This window comes from Telopea speciosissima, chromosome 1 (genome assembly GCF_018873765.1).
Source record: "Telopea speciosissima isolate NSW1024214 ecotype Mountain lineage chromosome 1, Tspe_v1, whole genome shotgun sequence".
Classification (NCBI taxonomy): domain Eukaryota; kingdom Viridiplantae; phylum Streptophyta; class Magnoliopsida; order Proteales; family Proteaceae; genus Telopea; species Telopea speciosissima.
The window spans coordinates 20,702,569-20,718,003 of record NC_057916.1 but is presented as its reverse complement, the minus strand read 5'-3'; the positions used below and the strand labels follow the sequence as shown (position 1 = coordinate 20,718,003).

Here is a 15,435-nt window from a genome sequence, read left to right as displayed (position 1 = left end):
AAGTCATTGATTATCCTATAGATCTGTTTACCAAAAAATTAATCTTATAGAGCTTAGAGACACCTGGCGGCGCCGTATTGGAGTTGCAGTCCCATTTTTGTTTTTGTAAACGAGAAAAGTGCAGCTCCCTTTGTTTTGTCCCCCGATTGTCCATACTCCATTGGGGCATTTGGCACCCACTTCGTAAACTCATAATCATATTTATTTGATTTATTATTAATTCTTTGTTAGAAAAATGACATTTATTGACATTATTTCTGTTCGCGATTTCGCGCCTTCTGGTTCTCTCTCCCTCTGCAGAGGGAGAATTCGAAATAAATAGTAGATAGGGAGCTCTTTAAGTTTCTCTCTCTCTCTCTTTTACTTTATTTTTTTCAAATAGAAGGCGTAGAAAGGGTTTCGTTTTTCTTTTATCCCTAAAAATTATTTCCGGGGGGTTTTCGGATTCTAGGGTTTCTGCCGCGCTCTGGTGATTGAAATTTAGGGTTTGAACTTTGAAGGAGGAGATCTATGGCCTTACAAGGGCAGGGAATCGACCCTGCCGTTCTCGATGATATCATTAATCGTCTTTTAGAGGTCCGATCTGCCAGACCTGGAAAGCAGGTTCAGCTCTCAGAGGCCGAGATCCGCCAGCTTTGTGCTGCTTCCAGAGAAATATTCCTCATTCAACCTAATCTGTTAGAGCTTGAAGCTCCGATTAAGATATGTGGTACGCTCTTCTCTCCACTGCTTTTCTGTTTTCGTCGCTCGGTCTTTCAACTTGAGTTTGAAGCTTTGAGGCATTCTGAAAGGAAATAAAGGAAGGACTTCGTTTTTTTTTTTTGGGTCTTTCAACTTGAGTTTGAGTTTGGACCTTTGTGATGCTTTTCTCAATTAGTTGATTTTTTCAGGTCAGGTTATCTGTCTGAATAGGATTGGGAATAACAATTAATGAGACTAAACATTAATGTGGTTCTGTGGAGTGCAATGCCGGTGCCTCGACCTTTGTGTAGGTTCTTGCATTAATGAATCAATCACTAGAAAATGTACACACTTCAGACTGTTTTCCCAATAGATATTACAGTTTGATTGAAGAATTAGGTTTTGATGGGCATGCGATGCATTTTTAGAGATTGCAAGATAGGGTTTTTGTACGAGGTTAGTTTTTCAATTAGGTTGCCTCAAGATAAACTCAGGTCGTTGATGCTGCAACTGTTACAACTCAGGATATTTTTTAGTTTGTTGTGTGTGTGTTTTCTCATTCATCAATAATTAGTAAATTACATGAGTGGTATCTCTCTTATATGTACGAGGACCTTTTTTTTTGGGGGGGGAGGGTTTAGAAAGCAAGGACAGACTTGATCTGTGTCACTGTAGAAGTTTCCCATACATGCAGCTTCTGAGACACTTGGCCTCTGAAATTCCTCTAATCTCTGCGTTTTGAACTCTTAGCCATAAAAAATCCAAGAATTTCATATTCTCTTTGTTCATGTGAAGTATACAAATGCATATTTGCGAGAGCATGCACACACGCTCATGCTGGTGTAGGGAAGAAGGTTGTGTTTGGCAAGGCTGTAAGTTATTCTCTACATTGCCTAACACTGATTGGAAGCAGAATTACATTGGGAGGACAAAGTTTTTGTATGAAAATTGGCGAACAGTGGTTGATCCATACTGATCCATGAAAAGTGGTAAAGTGGATATTTAGCGACATGTGACTTTTTTTTTTCATAATGATATTCCTGACTGTCTTTTCTATAACCTTCATTTTATTGAGAGAGCCCTTTCAGATCATATTCTAAGATCCATTCTAAATTCCTTTACTGAGAGCATGCTGTCATTCCTTTTGACAGGTTTTGGAACAAAGGGAAAGGCCTTTGGACCAAATTGATTTCCCCCCTTTAAGCCCTATTTTTTGTGGGTGGAAAGCTGGAGTTAATTTGATCTATGAGAGACACTGAAAACACATTAAGGGTAAACAGAAGAGAAAGAATGGGAGCTTTTAGAATTTCCTGTAGTGTTGATGCAATGGTCAGAAATAAATGGCTCTATATTCCATTTTTGAAAATTGGGGTTTAAAAATGGGATCTGGTGTGTAGGATTTTAAAAATGAGGGTTTGCACTAGCACTCCAGTAACCCAATGCATGTCTTTTTTAGACTTTATTCAAAACTTTGATTGTGAGAAATATAAAAGGAAATGCAAGATTGACAACAAAACTGATGAAGTTAATTTATTAAACCGGTGGTTATAACCATAACCAGAGTAAAAAAGAAAGAGAAAGAGATAGAAACTTGCTCACCATGAAAAAGCTTGTGTTTGATTATCTCAATATTGGAAAGAGAACTGTTCCCTTGACCATAAACAAAGCTAAACCATTGCACTTAAATGAATTTTTTTTGGGGGGTGCTATAAAAGATGGTGTTTACAATGCTTTATGTAAACAACAACCAGACCCATAATTCTCTACCGAGATTGAATTATTTTTTTTTAATGATTTAGAATACTTCCTAGTTACATTAAATACTTCCCTGAGTGTTTTATTCCTTTCCTAAATAAATAGAGGAATACTGTATAAAATAAGCCCAAAACAAGTAATGCAGTTCAGGGTTCTAGAAAGAATCTAGAAGCAAGAACTACAACCATGATCACTTAGAAATCGATAATAACAGAACAGGGACAGAATTTTAGCACATAGGAGAGTTGGAATATTTCACAATCTAATGGTCAGATTAGGCCACAAATTTGGCAACCTGAAACTTGGAAGGAAATAAGGAAACTGCAAATTAGTAGAAGTAATAATCAAAAGTAGGAAGAAGGGTGATAATTGAAGAGAAGAGGGAGGATGATGGTTCCTAGGTGCCCAATATGATTGGTTTCAGAAATCCAGAATTATCCAAAACCACACTGAAGTAAAGAACCAGATTTCAGGAGAAATTAATAACTTTCAAACAAAAATTCGTCGAAGTTCACTCTAATGCGTAGTAATAACTCCTAAAAATGTGACTGAGATCTGATGTTCATATATGGAGTTGAGAGGATTATCCCATTGACAGTAGGATTCTTGAATTGAAATCAGAGTTTTAAAGGTCCAATCCAATAGTTAACAAAAGATCAGAATAGCAATCAGAAATCAGTAATAGGAATAGGGTATCAATTTGAAACAATAAACAAAGTCTGATCTTCAAAATAAGATAGAACTAAGAATCCAACTTGAAGTAGGATTTATGAAAACTGCAACAAAATCAAAAGTTGGAACCATGGATCCATTAAACATAAAGTGTGGTTGCTGTATATGTAAGTAGATCTGAAATCTATGAAGTATTGATATAGCATGTATGGACTTAGAAGAATTCTGCTACTAACCTGATTTTTTGGATTTTTTAATGAGAAGGAAGAAGAATAGAAGGACGGTAGAAGGATATGGACCAAGTTCACACCTGGAACTAAGTTGGAATCCCACCAACTAGCCTTAGTATCTCACCAAGGCTTGTTTGCATCACACAATAGCCATTCAGAATCTCACAGAATATAGGTGGCAAGAAAAGCCAATCTCATTGGTCAATAAATTGTTTTGGGGGAGGGGGGTTGTGGAGCCTTACATTGTTTATATATAAGCTGCCCAGACTGAAACATACTTACAATAGGAAATAAAAGAAGTAAAAACAGATAGGAAACGCCCTCCCTTCCAAGGTGGAAATAGGTGGCCTATGTAGACCAGGATTCTATCTTAATTAATTAAAAACCGTCTTTTACTAATTACTAGAAAAGAAGATAAAATAAATAAGTAGAGTCCTAATCTACTAGCCCCACGGTTGGTTTTGAGCATAGTTGTCAAGGCGAGTAGGCGGCCCAAGGCGTCGGAGGGGCGCCTAGTCGACAAGGCGCTTGCCTAAGCGTTGTCTAGGCGTCCTAGGTGTGCAGCATATAAATTATTAATTTATACAATTACGCTTATATGCAACATACAGCCATATCAATGCAATATGATATAATTATGCTAGTAATGATCTAATATGAGAAAATCAGCATATAATAAACAAATTTTAGGATATAATGTAAGCATATTTATTGAAAAACAAAGCAATAAACATAAATCAATGTAAGTTCATGAAGTGTCAACGAGGCGTGTTGTTGCCTTGGATTCCAAGAAAGAGCTTGGACACCTAGGCTGTGCTTAGGTGACACCTTGATAACTATGATTTTGAGTGGATCAATTATCACCCAAGCTATACGGCTTTGCCTGAACCAGAACCTGGTTCAGTTGAGCCAAGACTGGTTCTTAAGGAACCGCAAGCCTGTTTTAAGGAAGCATAAACCTATTTTGATGCTTGGTTCCTGCGTTGGTACTTAAAATAGGTCAGTTCTGGAATACCGATCCCATTTGTGCAATTGAACTACATCAAAACTCTTGAAAAAACTCGAATTCTGTACTCAGAACATGTCTAATTGATCTTTTTTTTGGGGGGGGGGTGTACACATACACACACACATAAATTGACTCATAAAAGGTCACCTAATCACTCTCTTCAACTGATTTAAAGTAAATTGACTCACAAATCTAACTCTTAAAGTCATCAAGTACCCTAATCTAACTCAAGCACTTAACTCTTAATCTCATGTACAAACTTCACCCTCACTTTATGGGCTTATAAAGTAGACCCGTTACTATGGAACTCAAGAAAACAAAGGCCCCCAACCTATAACATAACTACCCAAAGCTTGTTTTGAGCCCATTGGACTACCACCTACATCTTGTAGACCTCCCAAGAGTCATGTCTAAGCCTCCAGCCGGGATTGTACCAAATAATACAATGCTAACCCCGAACCAATGAGAACCAGTGGGAGATCATCTTGTGACAGGATTGGAGGTGAGGAATAAAACCTGATTGGCAAGAAAATTAACAACTAACCAAAAAGCAGAGATTTAGAAGTAAGCTTGAAGGACTCTTGAAAATCGATTTGTTTTAGGGTTTTGAAAACAACAACTAAACTAGAACGGAACTAGTAAACGAAATAGAAAATTGAAATCAGAATAGGGTAGATTAAGAACAAGATGCAATGCAGCAATTGATGTTCTAGATAATGGCAACCTGAAACTTGGAAGGATATAGGAAACTGTAGATTAGTACGAGGAATAATCAAAAGTAGGAAGAAGGGGAATGGTAGAAAGAAGAGGGAGGAAAGATCACACTTGAAAAGAAAGATGAACAGAACTAGGAGGAGGGAGATCAGTTCTGGAACGATATTCTCGTTTTCTTAACTCAACAATACCATAATTCTTGAAAAAAAACTCAAATTTCTTTACTCAAGAGTTGCCTAATTGATTGAGAGGGGGTGTATACATATATGCACAACAACTCAGCCTTATCCAAACTAAATGGGTCGGCTACATGGATCTTTGCCCTCCAATCAGCTTTATTCAAGGTCATACTTGATACAAGGCCTAAGGTATGCATATCTTTCCTCACCACTTCTCATAGGGTCATTTTTCATAGCTTATCATGTATTAGGGCTACTCCCAAATCACCTATAGTGTGGTCATTCCTTACATTATCCTTCTTAGTTTTGCCATACATCCCATCTCAACATCCTCATCTCTGCTACACTTAGTTTATTTTTATGACATTTCTTAACTGCCAAACATTTTGTACCATACATCATAGCCGATCCTATGGATGTCCTATAAAAGTTTCCTTTTAAGCTTTAGAGGAATACGCTGATTACACAACACTCCAGACGTACCTCTCCACTTCATCCATCCTATTTTAATTCTATGAGAATTGAGAAACTTCATACTTTATATCACCTTCTTTATATATGATTGAGCTTAAAATATCTAAAATAATCACTTTACGGAATCTCTCTCACATCAATTTTCACCATCTCATTTTCCGTCCTAGTGTAACTAAAGCTAACACCATATATTCCATCTTCGTTTTACTTATCTTAAACCTTTTGATTCCAAGGTTGATCTCCATAACTCCAACTTAGCGTTAATCCTTGTTTTTGACTTTTCCATCAAAAAAATATCATTAGCAAAAAGCATACACCAAGGATTCTCATCTTGAATGTGCCTAGGTAAATCATCCATGATAAGCGCAAACAAATAAGGGCTTAAAGCTGATCTTTTATGTAACCCAATTGAAATTAGAAATTCACTACCTTGACCCCCCGGTTCTCACACTAGTTACCATGCCATCATACATATCTTTAATATTGTTCACATATTTACTTGAAACACTTCTCTTCTCTAGTACATGCCAAATTAGTTCTCTAGGGACTCTTACGTTTTTTCTAGGTTAATAAAGACCACATGGAGATCCTTCTTGCACTCTCTAAATCTTTTCATGAGTCTCCTAAGTAAATAGCTTCTGTCATGGATCACCAAGTCTAAAGCCAAATTGGTTCTCTGAAAAAGTAGATTCTCGTCTTAGGTGGGTTTCAATTACCCTCTCCCATAATGTCATAGTATGACTCATTAGTTTATGCCTCTATAGTTATTGCAGCTCTGAATATCACATTTATTTTTTTACATCGGAATCACAATGCTTCTCTTCCATTCATTTGACATTTTCCTTGTGCTCATAATCTTGTTAAACAGCTTGGTTAACCAAGATAAACCACATAATCCTAAGTTCTTCCATACTTCTATTGGGACCTCATTCGGGCTTGGTGTCTTGCCTACGTTCATCTTTCTTAAATCTTCTTTAAATTCAAACACCCTTTTCGTGTATATCTATGCCATGTGGTGTCATGATGAGTAATGCAGTCTTCCAGGCCACTATTACTCGTAATGTCTTCATTTAGAAGGCTGTACAAATACCCTTTCCAGCTCTCCTTAATGGCCTCATCCCTTGTTATTACTCTACTATATTCACTTTTAATACATCTAACATGGTTGGAATCTCTTAACTGCATCAACAAGACTCATAATTTGATTATACTCTTTAAAAAAGAATACCCACTGCTGATTGATACTCCTTTTGAAAGTTGGTCATAACTGTCCAAATATTGCACGAAAGTGCAAGATTTTGGTTGCATAAAATAGATAATTCAATAAGCTATCAAATGACACCAAAATCATGCAAAACAATTACTGATTGACACTTCCATAATTGCCTATTTTATACTTAAATGTTTCTTTAGTTCCTTTGGTGGTTCTTCTAAACTTAATGTGTGGTCAACACATTAAAAAAAAAAAGATGCAAATACCTTACACTTACCTGCCAGAGGCTTTGACCATAATTTCATAGTAGGACTTATAAACAAAGAGTTTTGAAGAACATGATTCACTTGTCCCTATATATTCTTTCTGTTGGAAATCTGATGTTTGGCCAATGGACTGGTAGTTTCTAATCTTGTGTTGGTTCTGATTTTCAGGTGACATCCATGGCCAATATGGTGACCTTTTAAGGCTTTTTGAGTATGGAGGTTTACCTCCACAAGCCAATTATTTATTCTTAGGTGATTATGTAGATCGTGGGAAGCAGAGTTTGGAAACCATATGCCTCTTGCTTGCTTATAAGATTAAATACCCTGAGAACTTCTTTCTTTTAAGGGGAAATCATGAGTGCGCTTCTATTAATAGGATATATGGATTTTATGATGAATGTAAGCGACGGTTTAATGTGAGACTTTGGAAAGCCTTTACAGATTGTTTTAACTGCCTTCCTGTAGCGGCTCTTATAGATGACAAGATATTGTGCATGCATGGTGGCCTTTCCCCTGAACTCACAAACTTGGACCAAATAAAAAACTTAACAAGGCCAACTGATGTTCCAGACACTGGTTTGCTCTGTGATTTACTCTGGTCTGATCCAGGCAGAGAGGTTAAAGGCTGGGGAATGAATGACAGAGGAGTTTCATACACTTTTGGCCCTGATAAAGTGGCAGAATTTTTAATGAAGCATGATCTAGACCTTGTCTGTCGTGCCCATCAGGTTATTGACATTTTGATACTTTACTGGTTTGGCTTTGTTATCTGAGATGCTGTATACTGATATATCCTCTATCCAGGTTGTGGAGGATGGTTATGAATTCTTTGCTGATAGGCAACTTGTTACAATATTCTCAGCCCCAAATTACTGTGGTGAATTTGATAATGCTGGTGCAATGATGAGTGTTGATGATAGTTTAATGTGCTCCTTCCAAATTTTAAAGCCCGCCGAGAGGAAGGCAAAATTCATGATGTCGACAAAGATATGATTTAATTTCTGCAGTCTCAACACTTCCTGGCATTGCAAAGGTTAGTGACTTAATGTTACTTAATTTCCTTAATCTTTGTATATTTATTCATTCCACTGATGATATTATTCTAGGGAAGATACAGATGGATTCTCTGGGTTTCTTTTTTGTTTTTTGCTGTCAATAGTCTCTTGATTGGATTTCCATGTTAATTGGTTTTGGGGAGAATTGTGGTCTGTAAAGATGTTGCTATTGATATGATTTCCAATTGCTTAATAGCAGATAGCAACATTTATATCGTAGTTGAGGGCATATAAGTGTTAGCTTCAACTTTTTACTTAATGGTGTGGAGTAGTTACTTTGTTGAGAAACTCTCATTTCATATTGTCGGTTTCACTATTATACAGTTATTGAGCATAGATTTATTGAGACACCATATTTGGGAAGCTTATACATATTGGAGTTTTAGGCTTGGTAATGTTCTGAAAAATCGATTCTAGTGTTTTTCCCTTTTTTTGGAACAGAAATGGAGTGAAAACTGTATGGTATGTGCGGTTTGATTTTCTGTTATTTTTTTAAATGAACCGGGCACTTGGTATACTTTTTAGCCCCATTTGAGAATCACTTCTACGAATTTTCAGTAAAACAAACCTCTGTCTTAAGTGAACGTGGGGCAATGATAGAATTTTCCATCTAAACATAACATGAGGTAAAATGAGCCCTAAAATCTCACAAGGACGCCTCTCATCTTCGCAAGAACACCGATCGACCTGCAATTAAACCTCTCATTTTTGTGTTTGATCTTTGCAACTCGGCCTTGCCTATCTTTGACTCTGCTCCTCCGTGAAGGACTCTCCTGCAACCTCTGCTCCTCCATGAGTCCTGTCGTTTTCTTACTTGGATTTAGGGTTTATGAACCATCATGGAAGTTTGTTTCTTCTTGAGTTTCTAGATTAAATAGTTTTATTTGGGTATTAGGCCAAAACACTGTTCATGTTACTGTTCACGTGAACAGTGTCACAACCCCCTTTCTATTACCCTTACTGTCTATTTTCCTATCCTCTTCTTCTCACTGTCTTCTACACCCAACCGAACCATATTCCTGCTGTGTTTTGTGACTGCAACTGAGAGTCTGAGAGTGCAAGTAAGAACCACTCTACAGTAGGATCGATGACAGGTTGCATCAGAACACCAAATTAGCAATAAAACCAGAATTAGTGACTTTTAGGAGGTAAAGATTAAACCGGCCAACAGATGGCTACCAAACTTAGGTTGAGTGGAGATGATGCTAATCAGGTCCTTTGCTCCAAATTACAGCCAATGCTGATGGCTGAATGTGGAGTTATGAAGATAACTCAAAATTAAGGTATGGAATAACTTGCAAACCAGCACTGGGAATGGGCTCCAAAAGGAATCGAGTTTCAGCCCTGATGGGGTGAAGCTTTGCTGCAAGTTTGGTCCAATTCTAATGGTCAGATACAGAGATAGAGATTGGTTGCCAAATTAGAAGGTGAGTACTACAGACCAAACCAACCAGCAACAGGTGGTCAAACTGGGATCAAAGGAAGGTCTGACAGCAATAAGAAACCTCTCCAAACCACAGCCTGATCTGGTCAATGGTTGCAGAGATATGGGGCAGACTTGAAATAGAAGGTTTGATGAGATCTGGCTAACCAGCTGGAGTCTGGATTCCAAACCAGGGATCAAGTGAGCCTCCTATAGGTCTACTTCAGCCCTCCAATTATCACCTTCGATGGGGGTAAAGGCTGCTGGGTTCAGTTCCTTTGATTGCAGCAGCAGAGAACTTGAAAGTTGCAGCTGGCAGGTGTGGGAGGTGATCTTCCTTGTCTGCGAGCAGCAACAGCAGAACTTGTAGATGTTTGGGATGATTTTGGAGTCTCACAGAAGTAGCAGCGGCAATAGTTTGCAGTCTCACAGCAATAACAGTAGCAGGGGATCGATTGGAGAAGAAGATAAAAGGATAAGGAGATTCGGCTCTCTCAGCCCCAGGGTTTTGGCTCTCTCAGCCAGGCCTCCCAGCCCTTAATGTCACACACATGGACAAGTGAAAACTTTGCTCAAGCAATAATAATCGACTTCATTAAATCGTGGGGTGCCTCTATGGCCAGGTTACAATATATAAATAGACTTAGGGGGATGAGTCAAAATGATGCAGATCCTAGCCTCCTCGAATTGAAGAAGCCACCCTAAACCTAGGGTTTTAGTAGGAGCCTTAGTTTAGTTTAGTTTATTTCCATACTTAGTTTTTATTTTGTGTTTTTAATTGAATCGGGTTAAATTAGTTGCATCCAATTGGTCTAATTTAAGTGAAGTGATCCTATTGGTTAAGAGGTTCTTATATCCTATTGGCTAGTAGGGAATCTTCTTTATTTTAAGTAGTTTAAGTTGTTTTTAAGTCATTAGGGGTAGATGAGTATTGTCTTTTAAGTTTTTAATTTGTATTAAAATTGGTCCACCTCTCCACGATTTAAGTGGGAGATTTAAGTTGTAATAGATTTAGGAATAGGCCTTTTGGCCCCTTATTTAATAAGAATCGTGGGAGAGGCTCCCCCACCAAGTTTATGTTTAAAAATTTCGTTTCCTACTGTTAGCTTTGGCTGCTGCTGCTGTTCTTCTCAGAGAACTGCCTTGTGTGTAATATCGAGGCTGCCTTGTGAGTAATATCAAGGTGAGGGCTGGTGGACTCCGACGACTCCTTGCTTCTTGTAGATCGGGAAGTCTTTCTTCTTCTTCAATCAAGTTTCTCCAAGCTGCCATTGAAGAACCTGCAAATTCAATAAGTTAATTTACTGTTTTATTATTTCCCCTCCTCCTCCTAACCTTCCAACCTAACCCTAATCGATTCACAATCCCTTGCTCCATTAAAACCCAAACCCAAAACCCTAAAATTCAATTCTGCCCAAAATTGCAGAACTTCAAAACTCATCTAAACCCTAACCTTTTTATACCATATTGACCCCCTAGACCTGCCCATTAATACCCTATAAACCCCTTTCCCAATATCCAACCCAAACCCTAGGAATTGACCTAAATCCTAGTGCTGTCCATTCGAACTAGCAGCCCCTTTTGTTATTTGATCCTGTTGTTTGGCTCCTAGTAGGTCTCCTACCTATCTAGGACTACATAAATTGCTATCAGAGCCATGGAAGAACATGGCAACCCTGTTGTTGATCCAACACTACCACCTCCACCTGATCCCATGGCTGCAATCCTGGACATGCTCCTGACATGCTCCATAAGATCAGTGATCGGTTACAGATTGTAGAACAAAGGCAAGCTGTGCCTCTTGTCAACAACCCTCTATATGTAGAGGAAGACAGATTCTAAGTTCATTCTGAAGTACATGGAACTCTGGGAAGGGATGAAAATCATAGAGGTCATCCCAGACGTCAGAGGGACCACAGAGATCATTCTAGACATGGCAGAGATTACAGGGATCGACGTAGGTATGACAGAGATGACTACAGAGAAGATAGGGACAGAACTACTGAAGCACCTCGAAGACCTACCTTTGAGGAATACATGAGATCCTACTTCACTGGAGATGAAGCTACTAACAGGAGGTACGATACACAGAAGGTCAAGCTAGAGCTAAAAGAGTATAATGGGAATGGTGAACCACAGGTATTCTATGACTGGCTTGCTGCCCTAGATGATTATTTTGACTGGTATGACTTGCCTGAAGATCGAAAGATGAGATTGGCACGTACCAAACTGATTGGCCCTGCTCAAGAATGGTGACGAAAGACAAAGATAGACTTGGAGCGCGTAGGTGATGCACCTATTAACTGGGAGGACATGAAGTATGACTTGAAGGAGAAATATTTGCCTCGACATTACAGAGCTCAGATGCAAGATCAACTCAATTCCCTTCGGCAAGGGACTATGACTGTATCCGAGTATATGCAGCAGTTAGATTCTCTTTCTTCTCGTACTGATGCTAGAGAGAGTGCTACTCAGATGTTATCACGATTTCGGTTGGGATTGAAATTTGATATTGTTAGGGCTATTGGAGTTGTTGATGTTCTGGACATCAAGGACTGTTTCGAGAAGGCATTGAAGGCTGAAGAATTATTGGCTGGAAATAGAAGATTTGATTCCTCTACTGAGGTTAATATCAAAACTTTTACAGCATTCAAGTCTACTACCACTGGTCACAATCGAGCTAGAAATTCTACTGTTGGTTCTACTCGATCAGGCTACTCTGTTGGTAATTCTTCCCGCTCTACAGCCCCTCCTGATGCAGCTCCAAGAAGGAAGAAGAAGAAGAAGAAACCCTGAAGGAAGAAGAAGAGCAGCCTTGACTAGGCTGAATTTCGTTGGAGCCTTTTAAAGTTTTTTTAGTCTTTTTAGGAAGGGCAAAACAGTCTTTTTATTATGTTTTATTTCTCTTAGTTCCCCTCCACGATTTTAGAGGGATAGGTATTTTAATTGTTTGTTGTTTTAACTTATACTCCCATTCAGAGTATAGGTCTATTTCTGTTTTATGCTTTATTATTAGGACTCAGATTAGGACTGCCCATTCCTAGTCTGACTAGGACTTGCTTTAGATTGATTATTTGTAAGGCCTTTGGCCCCCCTTTATTATTATAAATAGTAGAATCGTGGGAGGCTCCCCCACAACAGATTTGAATTTAAAAAAAAGTGTTCTTCGTGGCTGCTTGCTGCTCCTTGCTCTCCAAGAGTGTTTGCATCCTTGTGGGCTTATCAAGGTGGAAGGGTGGGTGGAATCCTGCGACTCCTTACGCCGTGACGGCTGGGAGGGTCTTTCTTTGAAGGAGATTTCATCCTTCATCCCTCAATTTACTGCCGGTGGAATCCTATAGTAAGTTGAGATTTAAATTTCTGTTTTTAGTTTCCTTCCCTCCCTCATTCGATCTCCCTTTAATTTCTGTCTTTTCTCATATACCCTAGAACATCTAAGTTCTGCCCAGCCCTACCCTTTTACCCAAATCCCCTCCAATTTCAGGCATGACATCCTTACCATAACCCTCACACTCGATCCAGCTTTGAGGCTAATCTGATTAGTCTAAACCCTAATTCCCCATTGCTCCTCACAAACCCCAAAACCCTAAATTTCCAGGTTTCCCTCTTCTGACCAGCAAAACCCCCCCATATCAGGATCGAATTTCCCTCCCATACATCTGAACACTCGACCTTGGTTCCAGCCCTTAAATCCCATTAAAAACCTAGATTTATTTGTTTTCTTATTTACAAAACCCGAAACCCTAACCCTAATTTCTGCAGGAATTCAAAACTGTTTCAAATCCAGATATTTTTATATCATAATGACCCGTAAACCTGCAGAATAAAACCATATAAACCCCATTCCCAAATTCCCATTCTAAACCCTAATTTTGCCCTAATCAGCCCCAAACAGCAGGCTTGACCAGACCTTGTTTTTACTTGGCTCCTAGTAGGATTATTTCCTATTCTAGGACTACATTACCTCCACGTGCTGATCATAAAGGTAAAGCTCTCATGGACAGCAATGCACCTCACAAGTGTTTCCATTGCAATGAGCTTGGGCACTATGCCAATGAATGCCCGCAAAAGCATAGACCTGTTAATGTGGATGCCAAGGCAGAGGAAACCCCTGAAGGGCATGATGAGCAAGGTATATATGCACTACCCCCTGATAGTGATGAAGACTTAGAATGTTACCTTTAAGATATAGATGGTGGTACTCGAGGTGTCCATACGATTGCTCCAGTTCTCATGGATGATGTGGTTGATTGTGACGAGGTAATTGGGAACATTTCACAGGGAGACAATGACAAGCAAGTTGCTGTTCTTGAAGAAGTGGGGCTGAATGAGAAGGTCATCAATATTGAAGACCCTATGGAGGTTGAACACATTGACTTTGTGATGCCCCCTTGGTTCTTCGAAGAGAAAGCCCCACGACTTGAAGACTATATTCCCACTGTTCTAACCTCAACAGAATTCTGCTAGGGAAGTGTTGAAGCTGCTGCCCACATTTTGCTTCCTCCTCCTCATCACAAGGTTCGTGGACGAGTTTCTTCACATAAGCATGGTACTTGGACTCCCATACATGATGTCAACAAGCTCAGCCCCAAGTTGCCAAAGTGTTGCATGGATTTCACCCATTCATCGGAGATGAATGTTTCTAAGTCGGGGAGAGTTGATGCAGATCCTAGCCTTCTCAAATTGAAGAAGCCACCCTAAACCTAGGGTTTTAGTAGGAGCCTTAGTTTAGTTTAGTTTATTTCCATACTTAGTTTTTATTTTGTGTTTTTAATTGAACCGGGTTAAATTGGTTGCATCCAATTGGTTCAATTGGTCTAATTTAAGTGAAGTGATCTTATTGGCTAAGAGGTTCTTATATCCTATTGGCTAGTAGGGAATCTTCTTTATTTTAAGTAGTTTTTAAGTCATTAGGGGTAGATGAGTCTTTTCTTTTAAGTTTTTAATTTGTTTTAAAATTGGTCCACCTCTCCACGATTTAAGTGGGAGATTTAAGTTGTAATAGATTTAGGAATAGGCCTTTTGGCCCCTTATTTAATAAGAATCGTGGGAGAGGCTCCCCCACCAAGTTTATGTTTAAAAATTTCGTTTCCTGCTGTTAGCTTTGGCTGCTGCTACTATTCTTCTCAGAGAACTGCCTTGTGTGTAATATCGTCGAGGCTGCCTTGTGAGTAATATCAAGGTGAGGGCTGGTGGACTTCGGCGACTCCTTGCTTCTTGTAGATCGGGAGGTCCTTCTTTTTCTTCAATCAAGTTTCTCCAAGCTGCCATTGAAGAACCTGCAAATTCAGTAAGTTAATTTACTGTTTTATTATTTCCCCTCCTTCTCCTAACCTTCCAACCTAATCCTAATCGATTCACAATCCCTTACTCCATTAAAACCCAAACCCAAAACCCTAAAATTCAATTCTGCCCAAAATTGCAGAACTTCAAAACTCATCTAAACCCTAAAATTCAATTCTGCAATTTTGGGGAGAATTGAATTTTAGGGTTTTGGGTTTGGGTTTTAATGGAGCAAGGGATTGTGAATCGATTATGGTTAGGTTGGAAGGTTAGGAGGAGGAGGGGAAATAATAAAACAGTAAATTAACTTACTGAATTTGCAGGTTCTTCAATGGCAGCTTGGAGAAACTTGATTGAAGAAGAAGAAGGACCTCCCGATCTACAAGATGCAAGGAATCGCCGGAGTCCACCAGCCCTCACCTTGATATTACTCACAAGGCGGCCTCGATATTACACACAAGGCAGTTCTCTGAGAAGAACA

The 15,435-nt window shown here is 39.0% G+C and overlaps 1 protein-coding gene across 2 annotated transcripts in view; it reads left to right on the top strand.

The window, feature by feature from the left end:
• Nucleotides 1-243: 243 nt before the first annotated feature.
• Nucleotides 244-15,435, top strand: part of LOC122672318 (serine/threonine-protein phosphatase PP1) — a 37,848-nt gene continuing 22,656 nt past the window's right edge. The window contains exons 1-3 of one of the 2 annotated variants that reach the window (XM_043869816.1): nt 244-709; nt 7,362-7,921; nt 7,998-8,226. In XM_043869816.1, coding sequence (XP_043725751.1) covers nt 511-709; nt 7,362-7,921; nt 7,998-8,186 — 948 coding nt within the window. In that variant the 5' untranslated portion in view covers nt 244-510 and the 3' untranslated portion in view covers nt 8,187-8,226. The remainder of the gene's footprint in view (nt 710-7,361; nt 7,922-7,997; nt 8,227-15,435) is intronic. The other variant, XM_043869813.1, reaches the window with a different exon arrangement.